Genomic DNA, 27,347 nt, shown 5'->3' on the forward strand with positions numbered 1-27,347 from the left:
GAATACCACACACTCATGAGCTTGGAGGTGTGAAACCCGCCACGCCGCTGTGCGTCCTCAGATAGTCAATACATTCGTATTAAAATGATGCTTCTTTGAATATGCATTTATTGTACATATTGTGACGTCAGGACATTTTAGCGGCAGGGTGGCAATATATGGGTACACGTGACAGCATTTCTGGAGGGAAAAACTTGCCTTGTGCAATCGGACATAAAGCATTTGTTTCTTTGATTCATGCCAGAGCCGTTCATTCTAAAGGCAAATTGTCCACCTCAGCTTTCAGACTGCATGTTCCAACTCAGATATGTTGTCATAGCGGGGCAGCGGTGGCCTAGCTGTTAAGGAAGCGGCCCCGTAATCAGAAGGTTGCCAGTTCGAATCCCGATCTGCCAAGGTGCCACTGAGGTGCCAATGAGCAAAGCACCGTCCCCACACACTGCTCCCCGGGCGCCTGTCATGGGTTAAATGCAGAGGACAAATTTCACTGTGTGCACCGTGTGCTGTGCTGCTGTGTAACACATTTGACAATCACTTCACTTATGTGATGGCTTAATGTGCCATCGCTTTAAGCATTTCTTTATACAGAAGTACAACTTGACTCACCCTAACACGTAATAGTATCATTTAATTCCCGAAATATTATTTTATATTTTCTGCCTGCCACCAGTCGGCCGTGCAGAAGGTGGCGCTGTGGGGAGCGCCACGCCTCGCACTGCGGCTCGACCCCGAAGAAGAAGCCGGTGGGCGTGGCCTGTGGAGGTGAAACCGCGGCGTGTCCTTCCCGAGTCGCAGTCCGTCCTCTGCGGTGCGAAGATCCCCCTGCGACCATGGCCGGGACGCTGGCGCGCAAAGCCGTCGACCACCTGAGAAGCAAGGAGTTCCGCGACTATCTGATGAGGTAAGCGCCGGCGAAGGCGAAAGGTTTGCGTGTCTGCTGTGGACTTTGCTAATGCTAATGCTAACGCTAGGTTTGTTTGGGTTAAATTCGCCTTGCACCTGGGTTTGTCTCTGCCAATTATAATCCCGGGGCTTGTTTAACTTTTTTGTTTAACTAGTTTCCATGACATGTCAATATACCTTAAAAAAACTTAAACTCGTTCGAAAATATAAATGTACGATTTGGGGTTTTAGGAATTTAGAACCTCGCCCATAACCGCAGTCCAGAAAACGCCTCAGTCCCCCAGAACTCGTCCGACGAGGCGTCGGGTTCACAACTCCGCGTTTAACGCTCAGGAGCTTTATTTATTCAGGAGTTTTATTAAGCCAAACTTTTCCTTTTCTTCCCCATCCTGACAAACCATTATCTGCGTCTGCAACCAAGCACGGTGAGTACGATCATCTTTATTCATATGCTTATATTTACATATAAACAGCAGCTCTGGTTTTCTTACGTAACGTTTTTCACCAGCACTTTTGGGGTCCGGTGGCCAACTGGGGTCTTCCCATTGCTGCGATCTCTGACATGAAGAAGAGTCCAGAGATAATCAGCGGGAGAATGACTTTTGGTAAATGATTGCTCAGAAACACACGTTACTCCATTTTATTTTTTTTTGTGGGGGTCAAAATCCGTTTTGCGTCCTTTAAATATTCTCATGTAACCCAGTGACCCGATTTCAGCCTTGGATTCTGGCGGAATCATGGTGTATTCACTACTTTAATAATGTACAGGTATATACAGTACAGGCCAAAAGTCTGGACACACCTTCTCATTCAATGTGTTTTCTTTATTTTCATGACCATTTATGTTGGTAGATTCTCACTGAAGGCATCAAAACTATGAATGAACACATGTGGAGTTCTGTACTTAACAAAAAAAAAAAGGTGAAATAAGTGAAAACATGTTTTATATTCTAGTTTCTTTGCTCTGATTACTGCTTTACACACTCTTGGCATTCTCTCGACGAGCTTCAAGAGGTCGTCATCTGAAATGCTTCTCCAACAGCCTTGAAGGAGTTCCCAGAGGTGTTTAGCACTTGTTGGTCCAGTTCTGCCCCTTTTTGTTAAGTACAGAACTCCACATGCGTTCATTCATAGTTTTGATGCCTTCAGTGAGAATCTACCAACGTAAATGGTCATGAAAATAAAGAAAACACATTGAATGAGAAGGTGTCCAGACTTTTGGCCTGTACTGTAAAACCAATATAGAACATACAGAAAACATTCATATGAATAGTCATCTACGTTACACAGAACATTATACAGAAGGACATATTCATATTTCAGGTACAAATAGTGGCGGAATGCCTGTAAAACATACCATGTTACCTGTGTGACATCTCCGTTTTATTTTAAGTGGGTCTTAAGTGGTAAAATAGCTGCATGCTATTTTATGAGAAGCATGTGTACTTTGTACTGAACTGTGATAAGAAATCCTGTTAAGCCTGACACGGTTGCAGCACACTGCATTGTGGAGATAAGTCCGTTGTAAAGCCATTGTAAATACGTTATGTCAATGTTGTTTTCCTTTGTTTCAGCTCTCACATGCTACTCTCTGCTGTTCATGAGGTTTGCTTACAAAGTTCAGCCTCGGAATTGGCTCCTCTTCGCCTGCCACCTTACCAACGAGACAGCCCAGCTCATACAAGGAAGCCGTTTAATAAAGTACAAGTAAGCGGTCACTTCACTCTGAAGTTCTGAGATGCGACTTCTTCTGGAAACGTGTTGTCAGCTTGTCTGGCTCCCCTAGTTGGCCTTAATGTTTTACCTTCTTTTTATTCACACAGCATGGAGAAGAAGATGGCCAAATGATGCCCACGCCTGCAACGGAGCAAGCGGCGGCTCTCAGAAAGTAGCGCACAATCACGCCGCGCCAACATCGCAGCCTCTTAAATTGTAAATATTGAAATGATGAATTTCTTTCCCCGCCCAACGCACACATGTTGGAATTTGAATTTCCCAACAGCGGAGAACAAAACCATAGCTGTTACACAAACGTGTCTTTCACGTCATCTTAACCGCCTGAAAGGCAGAATTCACCAGGATCGTTTCCCCGTCTGTATAGACGCTTTGTTGTATAAATCAAATGCCGTTGTTGATCCTCATCGTGAGCAATAAACTTATTCAAAAAAAATTATTCAGTCTCACATTACTTTACTATGTTGAATTGAACTGAAATATTCGTATTTTTGAGAAGTCACTATTTTTAGTAATGTGACCGATTGGAAAAAGTAAATTTGCTGCTGCATTTGTAAACATTTATTAGTGAGGCATTTTAATACATCTATGTTAGTACATTTAACCGTTAGTAAATGAAAGGTCATGAAATTGGAGTCTGTGATGTGTTGTACCAGAAGATTCTGTTCTGTTGGCAACCACCAACAGACATATTAACGGTAGATAAATAATGTTTTTGGTAAATATATGTACATGACTTGGTTTTATTTCCAGGTCCGAGTGGCTCGTCTTAATGCTTTGCTCCATAGTAATTGGATTAATGAATAATGGCGCATAGTGTATTTAATGATTTTAAATAAGTCCTATTTAATGCACACAGTTTTAATGAGTCTTCTCAGAAGTGGTCCTCACTTGTGATGACAAGGCCATTTGACATTTGGTTTTCAAGCACGATACCGTCAAACTCCTGTAAATATATATAAATTACATGTGAAAGTCAAGAATTCTGTACTCTTGACACAAACTCGCTAATTTAAAATACAAATTACTGAATATATTCACGAATAAATGCTTCATGACTTACGTCGTCGTCGTCATCTTTCTCAACGTAATCTTTTTCGGTGCTTCTGTACGACACCACGTGGATGAGGGTGTATACGCTGTGAAAGAAGCCATTTTAAATGTTATGTACCCACTGAGAAGAATAAAATGCATCTTGGGTCTCCTGCGGTGCATCTACTTGGTGGCTTACCGGTGGTAAAGCATGGCGAGGAACTGAACCAGAAGAAGAACAGCGAAGGACAAGAGAAACATCAGACTCAGGGGTTCCACCAGGAGAAATTCGCCAGATGGAGTGCCGTTGGGGAAGGTCTTGGGGATCTTAATGCTAATTACTTCGTTGCCGATGGCTTGGAGGAAGAACGTTGCCACGATCCATAAGACGTTCAGGATGAAATAAAGAAACACGGCCTGGAGAAGAAGAAAAGATGATTTTTGTTTTTTTTTTCTATCATGAATCTATTGAATTGACTGATGATGTTTGAAAGATCTCACACCTTGTTTCGCAAGGACTTCAGCTCGCGGGTAACTTCCTCTTGATGTGCTTTGTCGTCGACAATTGGCGCGAGGTATCTCTCCAGCAGCTTCTTCCAGAAATCCGTTTCGTCCTGGTTTTTAAACAGAAAATCATGAAATAACCTGAACGGGAGTGATGTGAAAAGAGTGAGTTTGCAGTTGTAGCCACCTCTGTCATCTTCTCGATCTGCGGGGCTACGAGCGTTCTCTCGATGGCCCTCTTGACCCTCCTCTCCAGCCTCTCCATGCGGTTGGTCTTCAGGATCCTGCGCGCCGACTCGGTCAGCGTGTACTGCAGCTCCTCCAGCTGGCTGTCCATCAGCACCGTCTCGGGCCCGACCCGGTCCTTCAGCTCCTCGTTCACCACGTCCACGAGCATGAGCACCAGTTCCTCGCACAGGTCCTCCTGGTTCTTGTTCCGCAGGGTGTACCGGATCTGCTCCTGCAGGTTCCTCTTCAGGTTGGCGTAGGTCAGCTTCTTCAGGAACTCCTTCTTGACCGGCATCACCCAGTCTGTGGACGAAGGAGACGTTCATGTGCAAATCAAACTAAGCGGTTTGCAGATTATTCCTTATGAGATAGAGCTCAGGGTGCCATACCGCTGTCTGGTACCACTTCTGCGTCCTGATCATCGTCTTCCAGGTCATCAAATTTGTCCGTGGTGGCTACATCCACAGACCTAGCAGTGGACGTGGTGTCATCACTGCTGTCATCACTCTCACTGTAAATTAATAGAAATTTGGTTATATTTTATATTTTATATACATTATTTTCGAGCTTTCGTCCGGTACCTGTCATCAGATTCAGTCCCTGAATCCACAGGGACGTCTTTGACCTTTGACTGTTGTTTGGAGGCTTTATTCTTTTTAGCCGGTTCCTGCTGAGGTTCTACTTGTTGTCTGGCGATCAGTGACGACTTCAGAATGTCTTGCTGGTCTTGAGGTCGTTCCGCGGCCGCAGCGTTGGCCGCTTTCCGGTTTGGGTTGACGGTGTTCTGGATTTGTTGAAGAACCAGGTTCTCTGTTTCCTGGGTCACCTGGATTTTCATGTCCCAGCAGCACATTTTGCAGGTGCGATCACAAAGGACCCCCACTTGCTTCTTCGACTCCTTGTCCTTGTTGGACTCACGCGTACCCCAGGAAACGATGTGCATGTTCACTAGGGAGTAGATGGTGAGCAACAGGTATCCACTGGGGATGCAAATGAAGTACATGAGGCCATAAATAATCATGGTGAACTCCTGAGGGTGGAGAATTGCCGTGACCAAATACATGATGGTCATTGACACCAGGAACAGTCCAGTTGGCGTGATGAAGGTGCCTTCATTAACCATGTCACCTGTGGAGGATACAAACAAACACCGTCTGGTACCGTTCGGCCATATCCAGAGCGCCTTACGAGTGGGGTTTGAACCTGGGACTTTCTGCTCGTCTACCAATTTTACTTATGGTGCGTGCAAAAAGTTGTACATTTACAGCATTTACCAGACGCCCTTATCCAGGGCAACTTACAGTCAGTAGTTACAGGGACAGTCCCCCCCTGGAGACACTCAGGGTTAAGTGTCCTTCTCAAAGACACGATGGTAGTAAGTGGGGTTTGAACCTGGGTCTTCCGGTTCATAGTCGAGTGTGTTACCCACTAGGCTACTACCTCGTCTACCACCTTAGTTGTGTTGTTTTAAAACTACGGGTTCAGGACTGTGTCTAAAAAATGTTTTTCAGGGCCAGTGGTGGCCTAGCGGTTAAGGAAGCGACCCCGTAATCAGAAGGTTGCCGGTTTGAATCCCGATCCACTGAGGTGCCACTGAGCAAAGCACCGTCCCCACACACTGCTCCCCGGGCGCCTGTCATGGCTGCCCACTGCTCACCAAGGGTGACGGTTAATACAGAGGACATGTTTCATCATGTCACTGTGTGCTGTGCTGCAGTGTTTCACGATGACGATCACTTCACTTTCACTAAATTCTGCTGTTTTATTTTTCTCTCATGAATAATATGGTAACTGTGGTCAAAAGTCCTTTCTGCTTCGCTGGTCATCACACAGTTGCACCAGGAGCGAATAATCAGTAAACTGGAATGTTAATAAGAAAAACGTGTCTTTAGATGTGAGAGGGTGTCTTTCCCGCGTCCTGCTCTGTCAACACGGTCTCTGTGTAGGTGATTGCGTCTATTCTCTACAGATTTGCTTCTCAAGCTGTGCTGGGCTCCATCTAGTGGCACCCCTGCAGATTAATATTAATATTAATATTAATTACCTGGTCATAATTCTTAACATCTTGAATGTAGTGCGGTTTACATTCTCGACCCGCTGTGTGCTGGAGCAAATAAATGGATTATAAGGAGAATTACGAGGGAAACAGGCTCCCGTTTAAGATAGTTAAAAACACTACATAAAATCATCAAATCGCGACAGCGGCTTTTGTTAATCACTCACCGATAATTGAAAAGAAGGAGGCCGTCATCAAAAAGGCATACAGCACGCTAAAAATGGCTGCCACGGTGATCTGGAAGTTTGTCTTGGTGGTAAAGCAGATGATCATGTAAACAGCCGGGGGTATGCATGATATGATGATTGACAGGGTGCCGGGGATTCTGAACACGAACTGCATGGCCCCTGTTGGGGAGAACAGACCGAGAGGCGCGTTCAGCCACCAAACATCTCCATTTGGCCGTGCATGTCCTTCGTACGGAACCGCCATACCTGCTATCATCAGCGTTACGGAAGCAGGGCCGAGGATGGAGGAGCCCACTGTGAAGATCTGGTAGAAGATGTAGATCATCGAAATGGAAGAGTTCCTCTTGACAGTTTCCCTCCCGCTGTGGAGCAGGTCCAGGGTGTTGGCCAGTGTGGAGGGACCCCAGCGGCGCCGCTGGTTGTAGAACTCTTTGAACTCCTGGGGGGAGTTGGTGAAGGCGTCAGAGGCTGCGTTGTACTCCACCCTCCAGCCCTGCTGCAGCAGAAGGGTACACAGCCAGCGGTCCTCTCCTGCAGTGGAGGAAGGTTGAGGGTCGAGACGTGCCAGGGGAAAGTCTTCCGGCCGGAATGTGACCGCGCTTTACCTTGGTCGTACTGGACGTACTCCGAGGCCTTGGTGGCCTTGGTGGTGTATCTCTTCAGGACGTTGTCATCCATCAGTGCAGATCCCCGGAACAAACTGAAGCATCCGGGGCTGCAAAGGACCGATCCGAACACATGCTCTGCCGTCTTCTGCAGCCAGTGCCCCACGGCGTATTCAAACTTCTGGTACCAAACCATCGGCCCTGCGTAAACGTACACGATGTGCAACTCAATTCACATTTACATTTACATTTACAGCATTTATCAGACGCCCTTATCCAGAGCGACTTACAATCAGTAGTTACAGGGACAGTCCCCCCCTGGAGCAACTTAGGATTAAGTGTCTTGCTCAGGGACACAATGGTACTAAGTGGGATTTGAACCTGGGTCTTCTGGTTCATAGGCGAGTGTGTTACCCACTAGGCTACTACCACCCTATTACTTTATCTGCCAAACGAACTGAAGGGAAAAAACCAGAAAGCTGCGGCCTCACCCATCCCGGTAGGGTGAATTCTTCCACAGGCAGCTCCCACGTTGTCATACATCCTCAGACGGTCCACCAGCAATATGAGCGCGGAGGGATGGAAGTCGGTATCGCCGTCCAGCGCCATGATGTACACATTCTCATCAGAAATGAACTTCCTTTTGCTGTCGTTGTCGTAGATTGGCAGGAGGTAACTCTCCCCGTCCATGGACACAAGACTTGCACGACATGGGTTGTTCTGCCTCTGGAAGTATAGGGTCACATTGTTGCTGTCACCGTCGACCAATATTAACCTCAAATGTAATTTCAGGTGGAATGAGCGACGTACCCCAATTTTCTGGGGATTCTTGGAAATGTAGCCCTTCCATCCAAGAAGGTAGTAAAGATACATGATCTGAAACGTCAAGTGGGTCAAAATTCCAATAAATTCTATGGCTGATTGATTAGCTGATCTGTGTTAATTGTAACACCACCCAACCTGCGACCATCTTTTTTTGTTTCGGATCAGAGATTTGTCTTTCAGGTGGATGTACAACATGTTTCCATCCGGCATGACGAACACCAGACGTCCTCCGTAAGGCGTTTCAATGATTGACACTTCGTCAGGCTCCTTATTCGTAAAAACCCTAAACGTAGAGTTAGAGCGCTTTACCTGCAACGCATGTTTGATGAGATGAGAACGGTCGCGGCGCCGCTACGAAACTCACCTGTACACCTCCGTCACGACGTGAATCAGGTCGTTTACGTAGCTGTTAACTAACTTCGTGTCGCTTTCCTTGTCTATTTGAAAAGCATCGTCAACAAATATATGGCACTCGAAGTCAAAGCAGTCCTTGTGGTCCTCTTTCGGGTCGCCCCTGTACCTGTCCAACCTGAAACCAGTGAAGGAAGAACTTGGTGACAGTTGGTGCTCCCACGGTCCAGAAACCCCGAGGCCTTACCTGAACATGGACGTGAGTATCTTCAACATTTCATCGTAGGTTTCGTGCCACATCGTAGCGCAGAGGTAGATCACGCAGTTCTGCAGCTCGTCCTGGCTAAAGCGGAAACGCGCGTCAGCCTGCGTCGGCGTGACTGGCCGGTAAGCGTGGTGAACAGGTACCTTTCCTGGTTGCTGAGTTTCACCACCTTCATCTTCGTGTTGAGGAGCAGGGACTGGTCGATGAAGGCCGACTCGTAGAGGCGCCGGACGAACAGCTGCGACGTCCTCTCGATCCGGTGGACCTTGATCTTCCACACGTAGTACGTGGACGTGACGAGTCCGAGCCACATGCACGCGCCCTCCAGCGCCAGCATGGAGAAGAGCCAGGCGCCGTACGGGTTGTTCAGCGACGTCATGCAGATGCTCCTGGACACCTCCAGCAGCGTGATCAGGGTGGCGTTGGTGGCCCTCACCCTCTCCAGGCCGGAGCAGAACGTGGTGAAGTCCGCCGCGTCCTCCACGCCCAAGTTTCCGGCGTTGGTCAGGAACAGGACGAGGCCGAGGATGAGGGTCGCCGGGCCGGTGACGCACACCGGCAGCGCGAAGCTGAGCCGCACGGCGTGGATCTTGCACGCCACGACGCCGAACCAGTGGCAGGCCGCCGACGTGAAGGCTTGTATGAAGAACACGCCGAGCCCGTTCGTTATCGTCTCTTCGGGGACGAGGGAGAAGAGGTTCCACTCGATCTTGTCATCCGCGATCAGGCCGTGGTACAGCGCCCACACCCCGCCGGTGACCGCGATTCTCATCAAGCTCGTGATGACGAATACGAAGTCCCTGAAGCCGTCCAACTCTGACAGGGGGACTTGGAGGCTGTTATTCGCCTGGACCGGGTTCTCCCACCAGTTCAGCGAGACCAACAGAGACGAGAATATGGCAACACCTACAAAAACGTAGATTTGCGCCCCCTGTTTGGGCACGTACGACGTTACGCGGACGTAGTAGTCCACAGCTAGGAGGACGTAACCCGTGAGCACGAGTATCAGGGAGCAAATGGGAAATATTATTTTCCAGGTCTCCTTCTGGAGGCGGAACACGATCTGAAGGACCGAGGACACGATGCAGACTCCGCCCGAGATGAAGAGGTTGGTGAGGATGTCAAAGTGTGGCATCACGACAAGCACGAGTATGGCGGTCCCCAGCGACACCAGGAACTCAATCATGCAGATCTGGGTTTGGGAGAAACAGGACACTTCAGTTACATGAAAGCATCGCTGATCTTAATAAAAATCCCGTCCGGCGGTCGGCAACCTTTAACACTCGTTTGGACACGAGGAAGCAACGGGAGCCACAAGTTCTTTTTGATGTGTGAAAGGAATGAAGAAACTAGGCGAGCGTGTTGCTTGTGACATTTTATTTATGCAAGGAGAATCCCATCCCCGTCGTGTGTCTATGGGGCAGTTAAGGAAGCGGCCCCGAAATTGGAAGGTGCCACTGAGGTGCCACTGAGCAAAGCACCGTCCCCACACACTGCTCCCCGGGCGCCTGTCATGGCTGTCATGCTCCCCGGGCGATGGGTTAAATGCAGAGGACAAATTTCACTGTGTGCACCGTGCACCGATTGCAGAGGACAATCACTTCACTTTAAAAAAAAGAATCATTTGTGAAGATTCCACGTGCGGCGTTTTATCACCGGAACAAACGCGCATGTAGAAGCCGGTGACATGACGAACGTTACGTCACCCAGACCTGGTCACTAACTAACTTTTACTCAACTAAATACTGCGAACAACTGTTAATTTATCCCGAGAGGCTTCAGATTTTGAAACGCGACAGATTCTATGGATGAAAATGAAATACATTTATAACCTAATAAAATGCACTTGTTGCTGTTTTTTTTTTTTCCGTGGGTTGCCGACCCCTGTTCTAGTCAATAAAAACTTTTCCTAAATCTTGCATTACTAATGGGTTACGTGGGCCCGCTTTTGCCAAAAGAAATTATGCTGCTGCAAAACATATCTCTCCGAATTAATATACAGTACGATGGCCTTTGTGAAGACTGACAGGTACTCACAAATGACATTGTCCTCATGTTTGGAGCAACGAAATTCTTGAAGGCACATTTCCAGAGGCACTTTAGGAAGACCAGCAAATTTGGCACCACTAACGTGAACATGAGCAGCAGCATGTAGAACTGTCGTTCAGCTTTGGTCTGCCTTGAGGTGGGACTTGACATCGTGCTCAGGACCAGGAGGGAACCCTGGAGATGAACGGGAGTTTGCATTAGAGAGCAATTCTATTCCTGTTCCCAGCATTGAGTTTTAATTAATACACATTAATACATTAGCCATAACATTAACATAACATAACATTATAACTGTTCTCCAGGAATTTTACACTAAACCCCCGAAAATGTCTTCAGCAGTAGATCCTTTTAATGCCTCAACTTGCAAAATGGTGGACTGGAATTGTTTCTCCACCACTTCCCACATATGCTCAATTGGCCCAAGGTCTGTAGAATTCTGGAGAAATTGTTCTTTCTAAGAACAGCCTCACATACAACAAACTTTCTATCAGTCTTCAGCAATTAGAGGTACGACAGTCCGTCTACTGGACAAAACCGCAAAGGCCAGTCTATACCATTCAGAAAAAATTCTTACAGAATTATGTCATGGAACAGAGGTCATTGCGGTGTATTCCAATATAAATTAAAAAATATGAATTTGAATGCACAGCAATGCCCTCTGACTCCAGGAAGTTGCGTGACAATTTCGCACAAGGATTTGCAACAACTACCAGGAACAATAAGCTGACAATAGGGTTCAAAGTATTACGCTGCGCCATAAATACTCTCACAGAGATGATGTCGCCATGGAGACAGCAAACAGGAATAAGAATAAACAGTGCCTGTCAACTTTAGAAGAGCACTGATTAACTCACGGCCCCTTGTACAGTCCTTGGCATCTGTGTGTACATTTGTAATATTTAATGACTTGCTAGTTGTGTATGAAAACGGACGTGTATCGCTACCTTGCTGAGTATAGCGGTAGCCAGAACCAGGACACCCACGATTCCAGCCACCAGATGTTGCGCCAGTTCGAAACATCTCCTCTTCTGCTCTTTCTCAGCACCGATGGGGTTCAGCTGAAACGGGTCCCATGTGTCCCTGGACCAAGAGGTGTGTGTGTGTGTGTGTGTGTGTGGTAATGGTACGGGAGAAAGAATTATGGTACGGGAGAAAAAATATCATGTAACAGCTTGTTCAGTAATACTCTAATACAAGTGAATATCAAAGTCAGACATTGAAGTGACACCATACCCCTTTTTTCACAGTTTGCAGTAAAACTGACTGAAACAACAGCATCACCTTGTCTTATGACCCATAATGCATTTTAACATGAAACTCAGACAACATGTAATATACTGTTATTACTGAATTACTGATCATGGTCCACATTTGCCCATCTTTAGTTAGTCATTTAATAATAATAATACTAGTTAATGTCAAATGTTTTTCACATTGAACAACCACCGAGGTTCTCTATCTATATTTTGTTGTCACTATTCATCTATTTTTATAAGCGTGTTTTCATTTGCTTTTAATTTTAACTGCGGTAATACTGCTCTATGTATATGTGCATAGTGATACTTCTATGTTTCACATGTAAAACCAAACAACAGAATTCTGTAATAATGCACATAAATGCCTTAATAATGTCTTTCCTGATCTCTAAATTAGCTGAATTCACAGCATTTTTATACCTGACCCAGGGCATGCGTGATTTCAACACTGATTTTACTGCTTCTGGCCTCATTGATACAATCAATTCTAAACAGAATATTTTCTACACACGTTCAGAATTAGTTTTCTATGTCAAATAAACGCAAAGAAGCTAATAATGCCCCCAGTAAACGTGTGAGGAATAACAGAGCGGAACATACCTGTGCCTTCCTTCCCTTTTCTTTCCCCTGTGTCTCAGGTCCTCCATGTTACCGTGCACAGTAATACTCCATTTACCAGCTCGCAAGTAAGGCGACTGACTTACTGGAAGGGTTCGCTTCAATTATATGAGCAATTATCTTCTGACCTTTAACCCTCTTTCCTTTATTGTGCATCAGTTATAAACAGGTACAAGGATCATGGGAGGATGATATATATAACACCTTCCCTGTCTCTACAGTAAACTCTGTACTCCGTCACTGTTAAAATACAACACATTGTGTTGAATTGTGACATCAAAATGTAATCAGCAAAGAATAAAGATGAACATATATAATATTATATACTACATATGTATTAACACAAAAACAGCAGCTATCCAATAGAAATCCAATAAGGGAATGTACAGAAAAGACAAGATATCATTACAAGACAATAAAGCTTATCATGTCTTTGCACTTGTGTTTCTGTTGTCGGAATAGAATGAATATATCGATTTTCTTATTTGAACACATTGGTGAATGAGTCCAGGGTGGATATTTTACGTGACAGATTTATTCTGTTAAATTAAAAAAAGTTCTTATAATGTGGCTGTTATCAGTCAATAAGATTCCAATATGACACATCATTTTAACTGTTAAAGGGTGGAGTGAGATGAGCATGGAGTCCATAGGTCAGTAATTAAGCACTGTCCACAATTAAGCCGTGTTTATTTAACGCATCATATATAGTATGTCCAAATAAAAAAGGTCAGCGATAAACGATTCTGAAAATCGCCCTTTATAAAGATTTTCATTAGTCATCATGGTAACAGTCATTGTCTGGATTAGTTTGTATTGAATAGATACATTTATTGTAAACATTTATTTTAATTAAGGCTTTTTTAAAGTTATGACAATAGCATGGTGGACATTAATTATGATTATTTATTAAATTTTAAATCATTAACATTAGGCCAATCAAATTAAGTTTTTAAATAATATCGGCTATTTCATGTTATGATCATTCTGTGCAAGTATATGCCACATGTACATGAGTACATACATGTATATATGATACATACTGTATGCATGTTGAAAATATTTTTTTTCCTTTCTTTGTCTGTATCTGTACAGGTTCTTTGGAGAGAGTTTCGGAGATACGGAGAGATGACATTTACTGCTGATTCTCATCTCTGGCAGATGATGAGGTGAATCAAAGTCTGGATTCTGGAACAATAACAACATCTTATCTGCCCCTGAAGACTGGAAACATCGCATCACAATGAATTATGCAAGATGCCTGCAATATACCCACAATATTATCAGAACAAGAATTGTGTTTATTGGCTGTAATGATGGTCTTCCCCAGCGTCCTACGTCCGCTTGCCGCCACTAGCGGCCCAGGCCACGCCCCCTCCTCCCGTGCCTGTGTGGTCTGAATGACCCTGAATGTTGTCCCTGTTTATACTGTCATGTCTGCACCTTCATCTGGACCCCACTAGCCCTCTTGTATTGTGTCTCTGTCGTGGCGTGGGTGAACACGTACACATACTTTGGATTCCGGTGGAGGGTGTCTCTCAAGCACAACAGAATATATTCTATAGAATATATTCTAATATTTCATATACAGGAAAAGATTACAGAAATTATAACACAAGTGTACATAAAGTGTAGCTGCAATGCTGTAGGTGTTTAGCAGTGTGTCAGCTCAGAAGTTTAGGAGGGTGGCGGCAAGAGGACAGAAACCGGTCCTGGTCGTCTGCCAGAGGGCAGCAGGTCAGAACGTCTGTGTCCAGGGTGTGAGGGATCTGTGACGATCTTCCCTGGTTCCTTTTCCTGGTTCTTGAGAGGGACAGGACCTGGATGGACCAATAATCTTCTCCATTTCAGTCTGTTCCTGTGCTGTTGAGTGGCTGCTCCATACCAGGCTGTGGTGGAGGAGCACAGGTTGGACTCAATGACTGCAGTGTGGAACTGGATCAGCAGCTCCAGTGGAAGACTGGACTTCTTCAGTTTCCTCATCTGGGTCTTTTTGAGGATGGAGGACTTTGGTCTCCCACTTCAGGTTTTGGGAAGGGGTGGTATGCAGCATCTTGAAGATGATATGGTGATATGGTGAGGGGGAGCAGTGTTTAAGCAACGTCTCCTGAAGTCCCCTGTCATCTCTACAGCTGGTTAACCCCCTGCTGCATCGAAGCACCTGCGATCACGACCAGACCGATTCTACTGCTGACCGTCTTGAATACTGGGAATATGCACCATGTGAATCTGGCAACTGTTCTGTGGCCACAACCCCGTTTCTAAGGTAATAAATCTGTTTTCATGTCACATGACCAAGTTTTCATGCTGTTTGTAATGTGCAATAATGCTTTTTAGAATTTGGTAAAAAGAAATAAATGGTTACACGCACCGTTAAAGAAGGGAGTAGCATGGGATGCTGCGGTGAACTTGCAGCAGACGGCTGCAGAGAGAGAGAGAGAGAGACGAGCAACATGCTTTCTCTGTTCTTTCTTTATATATAAATATGTTTAGTGTTTTTTGTCACAGCACTGCTGCGTGAGCAGCTTTACACACGAGGAATTCACTCATATGGGTGGGTGGTAGTAGCGTAGTGGGTAACACCCTCGCCTATGAACCAGAAGACCCAGGTTCCCTGAGCAGGACACTTAACCCTGAGTGTCTCCAGGGGGGGACTGTCCCTGTGACTACTTACTGATTGTAAGTCGCTCTGAATAAGGGCGCCTGGTAAATGCTGTAAATGTAAATTTAATATGGTGTCATGTGATGTGACCATACGAGCGAATTGATTTGATTTTATATATGTTGTGCACCCTCCCCAACCCACATAATACTTGCATTATATGACATGCACCTGAATATGGGTTTAAATTTATGCAATTCAGCATTCTAAAACTAAATTCTGATACGTTAAGACACCTAATCAAAAGTTTCGGAAATTATTGCAGATGTTGGAGTACAGTTTCACAAAATTCAGTTTTAAAACACCCCAGTAGTATGATGTTCATAGGAAATGAAGGTCTTTTATCTATTTTTAATAGATAATAATTTTTAATAGGAAGTAGAGTAAATTATTATGAAGGATGAGATGACATTTCTGTCACGTTCATTTCTGTAAAGTATGGCTTAAAGAGCTCCATTCACTGGACATGATAAGCATTACAGAATTGATTAAAGGTTCTTCTGCCACAGTAACATTTTCTGAATATTATATATTATATCGAACGAAATAATATATAATATATAATTATATATAATATATAAAACATGAAGTAACCACGTACCTTCATACGCTTTGATGCATCTTTACATCTATATTTACAGCATTTACCAGACGTTCATATCCAGAGCGAATTACAATCAGTAATTACAGGGACAGTCCCCCCCTGGAGACACTCAGGGTTAAGAGTCTTGCTCAGGGACAAAATGGTAGTAAGTGGGATTTGAACCTGGGTCTTCTGGTTCATAGGCAAGTGTGTTACCCACTAGGCTACTACCACATATGTAGGGGCAGTGGTGGCCTAGCGGTTAAGGAAGCGGACCCGTAATCGGAAGGTTGCGGGTTCAAATCCCGATCTGCCAAGGTGCCACTGAGCAAAGCACCGTACCCACACATGGCTCACCAAGGGTGATGATTAAATACAAAGGACACATTTCACCGTGTGCTGTGCTGCAGTGTTTCACACTTTCAGATTAATTTTAATTCGGAAAAAAGTAATGAATTATGCAACAGGTTTTTTTTTTCCTTCCAAGGAGGTTTATCTCACTTCGGGCTTATTGGGGATTTCAAAAACAGTTTAATACTGCTTTGTGGCGTTGAATCGTCAAAGAAAATATTCATATCCCTTTTTTTTTTATTCCACAGCACCTGCAACTTGTAATCAGAACTTCATTATTCATTTTCTCATTAACCAGACCTGAACAGAGAGTACTAGAAGACTATTTATATTAAAATGACAGGAGTGTCATCGGATGCTTTGTTGACAGCAAAGAAAAAGTCCCGCCAGGTCACAGCGTGGGTGTAGAGTTCTTGGAACCGACGTGTGGGCGTAGTCTTCGGAGGGACAGGTATGTAGGCTGCGACATGGAAGTACTCTGGAAAGTGGTTCGTGCACCTCTACAGAAAGAGTGGAGACCTGGTAGCACCACTCAGCCGGCCCGACAGGTAAACGCACAGCTGAGATTGAGCGGAATGCCGGATGTGCCGAATGAGACTCTTTACGAAAACTGCATGTGAATGAAGGGAATTCTGTTTTTTACCAATTACTGGATTAGAGTGAAAAGAATTAAATCACTTCTCTCTTCCAGGTTATCCTTTGAAATATTTCTCATCTGTACAGACTAACATAAGTTTAAAAAATGAACTTCTAAATACATATCTATATATTTATAAGCCATCAAATTATCTTTGGCTGGCTGATGAAGAACCACTGAAAGATGCACCAAGACCGTCTTCGACTTCGCCCCTGGCTGGAGGAGCAAATCGACTCAGGGAACCACCATGGAGTTATATGGCTGGATGAGGTAAAATATCATTTGCATTTTATATGTAATAGTTCATGTTAAATGAAAAAAAATAATTCAATAATTTATTTGTGGTCAAAAAAATTTATGAGGTTATCGAGTTTGTTATTAAGTCAATTAGTGCTGGCAAATTGAAACAGTATTCAGAAATGCATATTTTTCATGAGTTGGTTCCTGATGAATTTCAGCCAGCCAGGGTTTTCCAGATCCCATGGAAGCACGCCGCCCGACATGGTTGGAATATAGACAAGGACGCCACTCTGTTTCGAAACTGGGCAATTCATACAGGTAGGGGACAAGCCCAGACACACTTAGAGGAAGCGAGCTCGCTTCACAAGACGCTGATCCAGTTGCATGCGCAGATGTCATGGAGCTAAATCAAGCTGCACTGATAGGTCATACTTGTACGCTTTTTTACTTTACTTTACTTGGCAGACGCTTTTATCCAAAGCGACTTACAAGAGGAAAAACCAGCAATTCTCATTCGGTTTTCCTACATTTTCAGTTACGAGACTAAGAGCCCCGATAAGGCCCAACTTGTCAATGATAGAACATGCAGGAGAATTGTTAAGTGCTAGAATTCTTTTTTTTTTTTTTGTGAGTGTGTGTTACTCGTTTGAAATACTTTTTATATTTGGATTTATTGGTTTTTGTAAAACATAATATAATTATTTGATATATATAATCTATGAGTGTGAGGGGTATTTTTTTTTTAGTCAGAGGTATAGTAATATCTGTATTTATGAAATTGTTCCTTAAATGACTGCATGGTTTTCAAGACTAATCTGACCATTGATCATATTCCCTCTATGGTGCCCAGTAGATTTCCTGAACTAACAAATAAAAGTTCTTGACTAGTATCACGGCAAGTTTAAAAGATGAAGCACTTCCTTTTCCATGGCAGATTTGAATCTGGATTTTTGTGGCAATGCAGTAAAGCAGGTGGTGTCACCTACTTCCTGAGTGCCGAGGATTTATGTATAAAACTGTCTTATATGAATTCAAGGAAGACATAAACCTGGCATTGACAAGCCAGACCCAAAGACGTGGAAAGCCAACTTCCGCTGTGCTCTGAACTCCCTGCAAGACGTGAAGGAGCTCCATGAAAAGAGCATTAAGAAGGGGAGCAATGCCTACAGGGTCTACGTCATGCTGCCCACAGCAAAGTCCTCCAGGAGGAGGAAAGGCAAGTCGACCTGGCCCGGTCTCTTTCTAAAAAAAAAAATATATATATATATAGAACCACCGTTCTTGCATGCTCAAATCCAATGAAATTCTTTGCCAAAAGGTCCGACACAGACTGAAGTTGATATCAAACGCAGAGTTCCACCACTGTCCTCAACTCCACACGCGCCCCTGGAGAGGTTTTCAGGTGGGTGCCATTATCAGGGTGCTTCAGTGGTAAAATAACCAAGCCCATGGTACAAACGCTTCGAGAAGCCTTGAGTCATGGCTCTTTTGTAGGAACTTTTGAGAACATTTACTACTTCCTAGATCAGGACTAAATTAGATTTAAAATATGAAAAAGTCATAATTGGATTATGTAAGTCGCTCTGGATAAGTGTCTGCAAATGCCGTACATGTAAATAGACCTAAACGGCAATCTTCTCTCCATCACCAGAGGCTTTCTGCAGGTACAGTGAGGGCGACGGAGCTCACCTACCGTCCATCTTCCACAAAAGAGACTGGTTCCCTCCTTTCAACGCTGTAAAGAATGAAGGCCAAACAGATCACTTCTACTGCCAGTCCCACTTCGCAACGGAGGCGCACGGTAGGAGAACGTCGCTCAGTGGTCACCAGATGTTGGAACAAAACTTCACTAAATCTTCTGATGTTTAACAGGAACCCACTATGCCCCAAGCGACGATCGCGAGCAAGCAGAAGCCGTTTTAAAGGCAAGCTGGACATCTTTTCTTTGTTAACTTTTTAGACACAGTACACAAATAATGACAAACTTTTGTCCTTGTAGTGGAACAATTGAGCACATTAGTACAAACATGGCTTAAAATATAAAATATAATGTCTACATTTAAAAAGTAATCTTGAGAATGTGAAATTTAATTTAACACTTTTATGAAGTAAGGAAGCTGAGTCTTAACCCCATTTAAAAATTATACCAGCAGATAGTTGATCACCTCAAAAACTCCGAACGCTACGAAGCTTCCAGTGAAACTGACCGAAGTTGGAGGGCAGCCACCTCACCCTGGACAGAGCTTTTATGTGAGTCTCAAGTCTATAATAATAATAATTAGAATAATACGGATAACACAGTGGTTGTGCATATATAGCATCTCCAATGCCGCGACCCCGATTAGAAATAGGCGGTTATGGATATGGAGTGAGTGTGAAGTAACGTCGGTTTCGTCTCCTGCAGGGGAGACCGACTCCTTCCCGAGAGATTACCACTGCCACGGCCTCCCCGCGGGTCAGTTTGCCTGAGGTCCAGCCTCCTTTACACGCTTCTGCAATCAGGTCTACTACAACCTGAGCAAGGCTAGCTGAGAGAAAAAAATGTAGCTGTTATTATTATTATTATTATTTCTTTTTGACTAACACCTTCATATTTGTACTTTTTCAATAAAGCCTTTACAAAATTAAGACCAGTTTCTTACCATGTTTTAAAACGTTATTAGACAACAGGGAGGTAGGGAGGTAGCCGAATCGTGAAATAAAACATCCACCCGGGATTTACTGTAGAATTGGACGTTTAATGAAACGATCGCATTCATGTGAATGGGTATAAATATCCAATTGCAAAGCAATCAGCTAATAACACGTTCATTCTGGGGAAGAAATGTCTGTTAAAAGAGTCGTTACTCGAAGGCCTTGCTGAAGCTGCGCTTCTGCCCACCTCCTCCGCCTCTTCTGTTGTTCCTGAAGCCGAATCCACGGCCGCCACCTCTTCCGCCGCCTTGGTAGGGGCGGCCCCCAAACCCCCCAGACGACCTGTTGCCGCGGTTACGCACAGCCTCCTCCAGCTCTGGAAGTTCTGTGGCGACGGACAGCTGCCAACGGCGGCCGTCCTTCCAGGCGTCCTGAGGGAGAGGACAGACAGAAGTACGTTTCACGCCACATTTTAAAAAGCATTTAGGGTGGCAGCTTTTCTTGAAGACCAGAGATCAGACTTTTTATTCATCAAGCCTCATATTACAGGGCTTGCCAAAGTAATATCAATCAAGTTCGAATATCAGCTCTGCCTGAACCGCCTCAGCAACTTTATAGTTGTGTAATTTGAAGCCGACAAAGCTTGACTCAAGTTTGGGGAAAACTGTGTGTGAAAAATGAATCTACACAAAGAGTCGGTTTTCACCAAGGCGAATTCCGCAATTCCACCACTCGCTCAAAAAACCAGCAGAGGAGGAGCTTCTCACCTGGATTTCTTTCACCTTCTCAGCTTGGACGTCAAAACAGACACCCTGGAAAGGGGGGAAATGTTGTGTGATAATCTGAGTAAGATGTTATTTCCTCTAAAATAAAACGATGCGTACCTTCCTGCCCTTGAGGAAAGTCATACGCTGGACGTAGCTGTCGACCCCCTCCCCAACCTGCTCCTTCAGACCCCGCCAGGCGTAGCCGATGTTGTGCATCTCCAAGGAGCAGGTCAGCAGCATGGTGGTGTATCCCTGCACAGAGAGAACAGCTCAGCGTGGCGCGAGGGGCGCGAGGGGCGCGGCCGGCACCCCCGGCGGGGGACGCTTACCGAGTCGGAGTTCATGAGGGACCGCTGCTCCAGGCTGGTCGCTCCGGAGATGTGGGCCAGAGCCGCCGCCAGAGCGTCCACCGCCCCGCGCTCCTCGATCAGCTTCTCTGCCGCCGCGCGGAAGTAATCGACTGCAGCCGCCGGCACCGAGTCCAGATACCTGCAGCGTTTATTATACCGTTTATTCACAGGAATGACAGAAAAATTTGTCCATTTCCCATTGGAAATAAAGTCGATTGGGATCGGGGATTTTCACTCTCGTTTCGTGTGCAGGTCTGAGAGGGCGTGCGGGAGTGTAGCTAGTAGTGTGTTGGTATATTTACAGCCCTGTAGGCTGCATCAAGGATTTAAACTCGATGCGAGAAGCTACCGGGAGCCGGTGGAGAGAGGTGAGGAGAGGCGGGACGTGGGGGTGTTTCGGCTGGTTGAAGATGAGGCGGGCGGACACGTTTTGGACCATCTGGAGGGGTTCAGCGATAGTCGAGTTTAGAGGAGCTGCGTAGCCTGTTGAATCTTGCGAATGTTGTAGAGAGTGAACCTGCAGGATCTGCAGATCGCTGCAACGTGATTGGTCAGACTCACGTCTGTCGTCGAGCCAGACTCCAAGGCTTTTTGCCGACGCCGTGGGTGTTAACAGTAGCGAGCCAATTTGAATTGAGAGGTTTTGCTGAGGGGAGTGGTTGGCCGGAAAGATCAGGATCAGGTGTTGGATAGGTTCAGTTGGAGGTGTTGCTCAGACCTTGTTTTTTTTTTTTACCTTACTGCATCTTTGCTTGAGGACTTGATGATGTCATTGGCAGTTGGGACTCCAACGCGTTTGAAGGTGATGCCTGCTTTCTGCTCTACATAGCGAAGCTGGTCCTCTTCCTTGCGTTGGTAAAAGCAGATGCACACGCCCGTTCTGCCAGCGCGGCCTGTCCGACCGGACCGATGAATGTACGACTCGACGTCCTGCGTGAGAAAACACATTCCTTCAGCAACACTAATTTCACGGATCAGCATGGCCCGCATTTCAAATTCGGTCATTTGTCAAGACACGATTATCAATCGATTTCTAGATATCTGTTCATCATCAGAATGGGAGGTTACATTCCTGTTTAGATAAAAAAATTAAAAAAAAAAAACTGCAGACCTTGGGGGGAGAACTCTGCACAACTAAGTCAACTTCTGGGATGTCCAGGCCTCGAGCTGCCACATTTGTGGCCACCAAGACCTCAAAGGCGCCGTTCCTGAAACCCTTCAGCGTGACTTCTCTCTGTTTCTGGGGAATGTCTCCGTGTAAACACTGGGCACTCTGCTCCGCACAAAAACAGACAAAAGAAGTGAATGGACCGAACAGCAACACACATAAATATATATATATATATAATATACATAAAAAATTGTCAAGCTGCCACTAGAACCTGTTTGATGGAAGCATTCAGTGAGAGCTCGGTGGCCTCTTTCTTGGTCTCGCAAAACACGATGGCGCGGGCATGGCTGCCACTGTACACCTGGATGACGTCTCCAATGACCGCTGCCCTCTGGGACCAGTGGCAGGCGATGGCCAAGTGCTGCGAGGGGGCAGAGACAAATCAGCACAGGAAGGCGGCGGCCGAACGCGAGGTAGAGTTTATCGAAGGTGCCTGCTTTAAATCAGAGACGAGTCAGGCGTGATTTGGGGGGGGAAGAATGTTAAATATGCAGGAACTACAGCGTTTACGCCGTTTAACTTGACAGCAGTAGTGACTCATTCAGGGCTCCCAGGAAACCGCACATAACATCAGAGCGAACTGGTAAAACAAGGCCAGGCTAAATAAACCAGGAAAAAAAAAAATACTAAAAGCTGATTAAGATCGCAGGCACGTTTCCTTGGAGCCCCACTAAAACCTGTCTGGCAAGAAAACCTTTTGCGGGAAAACGGCTTCTGCAGAATCGACGCGGCTCCCTCTGAAACGCACACAAACACCAACCCGTAGTGACGGGCGGACTCACCTCGACCGTGGTCGCAGCCTTCTGGGTTTTCTTGCCAATCAGATCGACGTGCACAAACTGTGACCTCATGTACTTCTTGGCTACCTCGTACACCCAGGACGGGCAGGTGGCAGAGAAGAGCAGCGTCTGGGGGTTGTCCTCTTTTTCTGCCGAGAAAAACGGGCAAAAAGACTAACGTTACCTACACTTCCACATGGCTACGCTGTCATGCCCCAACTAAACCGCATCGATCCGGGCCGAGCCCGAACCGTCGGCGTACCTTTCTTGTACGAGGCGGACAGGATCTCCTCCACCTGCTCAGCAAAGCCCATGTCGAGCATTTGGTCCACTTCATCCAACACCACGTGCATCAACTTGGACAGGTCGAGCTTGTTGTTCTGGAGGTGGTCTTTAATTCGGCCAGGGGTGCCCACCAATATATCGATGCCGTTGCGAATGGCATCAACTGTAAAATTAAACCAGCACGTTTTATAAAGACACCAACACAGACGTAACACGCACAAATGTACATTTATGATTCTGAAAGCAAATTACTTTGTGGATTGTAGGGGCTCCCTCCATAAAAGCACGTCACAGAAAGTCTCTTGGTGATGTCTTTGAAATCCTTTGCCACTTGAATGGCTAATTCTCGAGTTGGTGCAAGAACTAAAACCTAGGAAAGCACAAATAATTTTGTTATTTTTTTGTTATTATTTTGCAAATTAATTGGTAGAACTTTAATTTTAATAAATTTAATTAAAATATCAGGACATACTGGTCATAAATACATACATATTAAAGGTCCCCAGACATGAAAATGTCTTATGTGGCATTTACATTTACAGTATTTATCAGACGCCCTTATCCAGAGCGACTTACAATCAGTAGTTACAGGGACAGTCCCCCTGGAGCAACTTAAGGTTAAGTGTCTTGCTCAGGGACACAATGGTAGTAAGTGGGATTTGAACCCGGATCTTCTGGTTCACAGGCGAGTGTCTTACCCACTAAAGCTACAGACATTGAAATAGAGATGTCAGATACGGAATTAGGGGACCAACAAGGCCGATATAAAAGCAAAAAAATAAATAAAATAAATGTTGCTCAGTTTGATGCTTAACAATATGAACATAATAGACTTAACTATGCTATAATATTACCAAAATGCTTTTATCATCCCTACAGAGTTGCTATGTTTTGATAAGAATGGTACCAATACCCATTCTGAACAGTTCAAAGATTCCTTTACGGTCGGTGAACCATACCTTAGGGGGTCTCCCCCTACGTCTGTCCTCCTGGCTTGACTGGATTCTCTCAATGAGAGGAATGGCGAAGGAGAATGTTTTTCCTGTTCCTGTTCGAGCCTGGCCAATCACATCCTTCCCATCATAAACTGAGTTGAAAGTTTTGACCTGGATGTCGAACAGGTACGTAGCTCCGCGTGCTGCAGACAGAGGGGCACGGTAGCCGAGGTTAACGCTCACCAAGAGGAAAGGCGCCGCCTATCAACCAATCTGGGAACGGCTGGAAAGAACCCAGGCCTACCTTGAAGGAGTTTGATTGTGTTCTGTGAAATACGGAAATTTGAAAATGCTCCCTCTTTCTGTTCTGGGGTCTCCTTCACAAAAGAAACGAAGGGAAACAATTCAATTCAAGATATACTAATGAATAAATGCATATAGGCTGAAAACTGCTAACCGCTCGTTTTTATGGTAAAACGCGTGCAGGGTATGTAAACACAGCAGCTGAAGGTTTTACTTAACAGCGCTAATAAAAGATACAATCATACACGAATTACCATAAACAGAAATTAAAACGTACCGACTCCTTTTCACTGTCACTGCTGCAGGAATCCTCGCTCGACTGTGATGGAGTGATCACTTTTGCGGATGTTCCATTTTCTGTTGCATCTTTTTTTTTCTTTTTCTGTGGGATGTTTCAGTGTTTAAGTATTTATGTGACAAACCCAGTAAAAATTCACAAACAATGTTTTTTTAAATGAAAGAGACGCGGAGAAAAATGACCTTTATCATTTGGTTGTTAATGGAACCGTCGTTCAGTCCGTTGTTGGGAAGGGACGTGCTTTTGGCCGAAGAGGACGTCACTTCAATGTTGCCGTTAACATCAGAGACGTCCCCGTTGGCAGTGTCCATCTTGTCCTTTTTCTTCTTCTTCTTGGCTGCTGGCGGGTCACACTCATCAGGTTCATCATTTATGACCATTTTGGGCTTCTTCACCTTTTCCTTCTTCACTTTCTGTTATTGTAAATAATAAGACACAGTTCTCAGGAACAGAAACCGACTTTCAAGAAGTTGAGTAGGGCATGTTGATAATATGTTTTACTATTTATATTTTTGTTAAGAAGGTAGCTGAACACTAGTTATTTTGTGAATTAGGTCAGATATCTAGATGCTCTATTAGTTATGTATTATTCTCAACATACCTTGGAAAACACACACACACACATAAGTAATAACCATACAAGTGTTTTTATATTTTTGGAGACCATATAATATATATTTTCATTACTGGTATAAATTAATTTTTATTTCTATATGATAAGATTGTTACGTGTAAGATTGTTCTAAGTACAAAAGCCAACGCTCCTGTTTGGGGGCGTGTTTACACGGAGCAGCGAGCGTCATACTCCCGCGAGATCTGGCCATGACGATAACTTAATGACGCACAAACAAATGGCAATAAAATCAAACCAGCCAACGTCCAAATGGCGTTAAACAGTACACGTGAACAAAGCAGCACTCTGTCGCGGCTACAGGCTCAGATATCCGCGCTGTCGTTCATTTATTGTGATTTTTAAATGTCCACGGGGCCACGTGGTCGCGCCTGGCGTGCGGCTTCTCCCGCAGGAACCGCGACAACGTCGGCGGCTCTGACACGGAACCCACCGAAAAACGACGCGCACACGCGTAGACGGCGTTTTCGGCGCAGCCGTGGCGTTTAAAACATGTCTGAACCCCGCGATGCTGTTAGCATGCCAGCTCCCCGGAGCGGCGCGTCTCTCGGCTTTATTCCGCGCTGGCCGCTGAGTGAGCTCTTACTTTGCCCGTCTCTGGTGCATCCATGTCGGCGTGTGTGGCGTCAGCGGCGGTCGCGGGGCCACGGGAGACTTTAGACGGCATGATGGGTTTAGAGCCCCGCGGATGGACGCTGCCGGATGGAACGCGGTACAGCACGGAAAGGACCGACCGGATGACGGCGCCGAGCTACGGCAGCCACGCAAGGACAAAAAGGTCGTGTTCGCTTTTCTCATTCGGCCGAGTCCGCTGCGGCGACCCCTGGCGGGACAAGTCGGAATGACGGCGACAATGTTAGGTCCCTTCCTGAACAATTTCTGCTTGGGAAGAGTTAGTTTCACTACCGCATACAAAAATACTGTATATATACATGTACAGGGACTTTGGACAAACCAACTCATTTAGGGTTCTTGCATTAGGGTTCTTGCAAAGTAAACCTTATTGTCATCTCACCACGTACAAGAATACAGAGACGAGACTGCGAAGCTTCTGGGATGCACAGTGTGCAAAAAAACAAATAACACACAACAGAACAACATGGCAAAGGACACCGACCTATAATGAAAGTGAAGTGATTGTCATGCACAGCACAGCACACAGTGACACAATGAAATGAGTCCTCTGCTTTTAACCCATCACCCTAGGTGAGCAGTAGGCAGCCATGACAGGGGAGCAGTGTGTGGGGACGGTACTTTTGCTCAGTGGCACCTCAGAGGCAGATAAGGATTTGAACCTCCAACCATCTGATTACAGGCCTGCTTCCTTAACCGCTTGTCCACCACTGCAGGCGTAGCGCAGGACGAGACAAGTAGCAGCTATATGACAATATATCAAGTAGCAGCTATACATATATCAGATGTATTTAGTATGTAGTGCATATGGTATATTATATACTATGATAATAATGGTGGCACTAGTGATATGACATGGTATGACAATAACAACCCAGCAGTACATTGTGACTTTGTGAGAGATTAAAGTGCAGAGTGCAGTGAATGATCCTGAGGGCAACATGTTGAGGAGCCGGACAGCCAGTCCGACAGAAACTGTCCCTCAACCTGGCAGACCTGGCTCTGATACTGCAGTACCTTCTGAAAAGTCAATGTGAGGGGTGTGAAGGGTCCTGCATGATGCTGCAGGCCTTTCGGATGCTGCGTTTGTGTCCAATAGTGGGGGGAGAGGCATCCCAATAACGTTCTCAGCTGTCTTTACGATCCTCTGTAGGCTCTTGTGGTCATCACTGGACCTCCTACATCATTCCCTCTCTCACCTGGAGACTGCTGGGAGAACTGGGAGAATCATATTCTTTGATTTCTCCAGTGCCTTCAACACCATTCCCACAATCCTGAGGGACAGGTTGGATTTCATCACCTCACAACATGGATCCTGGACTACCTCACCAACCGACCACAGTATGTGAGAACTCAGGTCTGTGTGTCGGACATGGTGGTCTGCAATACGGCAGTCCCACAGGGAGCGGTTCATTTACACCATCCACACTGCAGACATCACCTACACCTCCACCAAATGCTTCCTACAGATGTT

General features: G+C 45.3%; 4 protein-coding genes across 5 annotated transcripts; 2 read left to right on the forward strand and 2 right to left on the reverse strand.

Annotated features, from left to right (window-relative positions):
- Nucleotides 1-723: 723 nt before the first annotated feature.
- mpc1 (mitochondrial pyruvate carrier 1) lies at nucleotides 724-3,076 on the forward strand. Its single transcript, XM_028988132.1, has 5 exons — nucleotides 724-901; nucleotides 1,325-1,328; nucleotides 1,412-1,508; nucleotides 2,478-2,610; nucleotides 2,727-3,076. The coding sequence occupies exons 1-5, from the start codon at nucleotides 831-833 to the stop codon at nucleotides 2,749-2,751; spliced, it is 330 nt and encodes a 109-aa protein (XP_028843965.1). The 5' UTR covers nucleotides 724-830; the 3' UTR covers nucleotides 2,752-3,076.
- A 435-nt stretch (nucleotides 3,077-3,511) lies between these two features.
- On the reverse strand, nucleotides 3,512-12,643 carry chs1 (chitin synthase 1). The gene is made up of 19 exons (XM_028989311.1): nucleotides 12,597-12,643; nucleotides 11,685-11,820; nucleotides 10,729-10,914; nucleotides 8,835-9,883; nucleotides 8,674-8,769; nucleotides 8,440-8,604; nucleotides 8,211-8,358; nucleotides 8,061-8,126; nucleotides 7,742-7,976; nucleotides 7,251-7,451; nucleotides 6,892-7,176; nucleotides 6,625-6,804; nucleotides 4,983-5,529; nucleotides 4,791-4,912; nucleotides 4,361-4,704; nucleotides 4,173-4,283; nucleotides 3,869-4,086; nucleotides 3,701-3,776; nucleotides 3,512-3,583 (listed from the first exon to the last, which is right to left on the reverse strand). The coding sequence occupies exons 1-19, from the start codon at nucleotides 12,641-12,643 to the stop codon at nucleotides 3,512-3,514; spliced, it is 4,284 nt and encodes a 1,427-aa protein (XP_028845144.1).
- Nucleotides 12,644-14,658: 2,015 nt separating this feature from the next.
- irf1a (interferon regulatory factor 1a) lies at nucleotides 14,659-19,715 on the forward strand. Of its 2 annotated transcripts, XM_028988111.1 has the most exons (10): nucleotides 14,659-14,880; nucleotides 16,581-16,758; nucleotides 16,988-17,117; nucleotides 17,306-17,405; nucleotides 18,124-18,303; nucleotides 18,406-18,489; nucleotides 18,739-18,888; nucleotides 18,960-19,012; nucleotides 19,238-19,337; nucleotides 19,492-19,715. In XM_028988111.1, exons 3-10 carry the CDS (start codon nucleotides 17,031-17,033, stop codon nucleotides 19,554-19,556), a joined length of 819 nt encoding a protein of 272 aa, XP_028843944.1. In that variant the 5' UTR covers nucleotides 14,659-14,880; nucleotides 16,581-16,758; nucleotides 16,988-17,030; the 3' UTR covers nucleotides 19,557-19,715. The 2 variants fall into 2 exon arrangements, with proteins under 2 accessions (XP_028843944.1, XP_028843943.1); XM_028988110.1 differs by lacking the exon at nucleotides 14,659-14,880 and having other exon boundaries at nucleotides 16,683-16,758; nucleotides 16,902-17,117.
- An 89-nt stretch (nucleotides 19,716-19,804) lies between these two features.
- ddx21 (DEAD (Asp-Glu-Ala-Asp) box helicase 21) lies at nucleotides 19,805-25,971 on the reverse strand. The gene is made up of 15 exons (XM_028988028.1): nucleotides 25,827-25,971; nucleotides 24,792-25,022; nucleotides 24,589-24,693; nucleotides 24,313-24,385; nucleotides 24,033-24,211; nucleotides 23,326-23,443; nucleotides 23,051-23,236; nucleotides 22,792-22,937; nucleotides 22,221-22,370; nucleotides 21,950-22,111; nucleotides 21,575-21,768; nucleotides 20,818-20,977; nucleotides 20,606-20,740; nucleotides 20,489-20,533; nucleotides 19,805-20,152 (listed from the first exon to the last, which is right to left on the reverse strand). Exons 1-15 carry the CDS (start codon nucleotides 25,905-25,907, stop codon nucleotides 19,931-19,933), a joined length of 2,187 nt encoding a protein of 728 aa, XP_028843861.1. The 5' UTR covers nucleotides 25,908-25,971; the 3' UTR covers nucleotides 19,805-19,930.
- Between the last annotated feature and the right edge of the window lie 1,376 nt (nucleotides 25,972-27,347).

This window comes from Denticeps clupeoides, chromosome 8 (assembly GCF_900700375.1).
Source record: "Denticeps clupeoides chromosome 8, fDenClu1.1, whole genome shotgun sequence".
Taxonomy (NCBI): Eukaryota; Metazoa; Chordata; class Actinopteri; order Clupeiformes; family Denticipitidae; genus Denticeps; species Denticeps clupeoides.

Excerpts from the sequence above, each read along its gene's own strand:
- irf1a (XM_028988111.1), top strand. The coding sequence starts at position 17,031 with ATGCACCAAGACCGTCTTCGACTTCGCCCCTGGCTGGAGGAGCAAATC. Across the intron at positions 18,490-18,738 it reads GCCCCTGGAGAGGTTTTCAG|AGGCTTTCTGCAGGTACAGT; the intron begins GTGGGTGCCATT and ends CTCCATCACCAG. Across the intron at positions 19,013-19,237 it reads AAGCAGAAGCCGTTTTAAAG|CAGATAGTTGATCACCTCAA; the intron begins GCAAGCTGGACA and ends AAATTATACCAG.
- mpc1 (XM_028988132.1), top strand. The coding sequence starts at position 831 with ATGGCCGGGACGCTGGCGCGCAAAGCCGTCGACCACCTGAGAAGCAAG. Across the intron at positions 1,509-2,477 it reads CAGCGGGAGAATGACTTTTG|CTCTCACATGCTACTCTCTG; the intron begins GTAAATGATTGC and ends CCTTTGTTTCAG. Across the intron at positions 2,611-2,726 it reads AGCCGTTTAATAAAGTACAA|CATGGAGAAGAAGATGGCCA; the intron begins GTAAGCGGTCAC and ends TTATTCACACAG.
- chs1 (XM_028989311.1), bottom strand. The coding sequence starts at position 12,643 with ATGGAGGACCTGAGACACAGGGGAAAGAAAAGGGAAGGAAGGCACAG. Across the intron at positions 9,884-10,728 it reads ACATGAGGACAATGTCATTT|ATCTGCATGATTGAGTTCCT; the intron begins GTGAGTACCTGT and ends TCCCAAACCCAG. Across the intron at positions 7,177-7,250 it reads GTACGTCCAGTACGACCAAG|GAGAGGACCGCTGGCTGTGT; the intron begins GTAAAGCGCGGT and ends CCTCCACTGCAG.
- ddx21 (XM_028988028.1), bottom strand. The coding sequence starts at position 25,907 with ATGCCGTCTAAAGTCTCCCGTGGCCCCGCGACCGCCGCTGACGCCACA. Across the intron at positions 22,112-22,220 it reads TGAATGCTTCCATCAAACAG|AGTGCCCAGTGTTTACACGG; the intron begins GTTCTAGTGGCA and ends TGTGCGGAGCAG. Across the intron at positions 20,153-20,488 it reads AGAAGGTGAAAGAAATCCAG|GACGCCTGGAAGGACGGCCG; the intron begins GTGAGAAGCTCC and ends CCTCTCCCTCAG.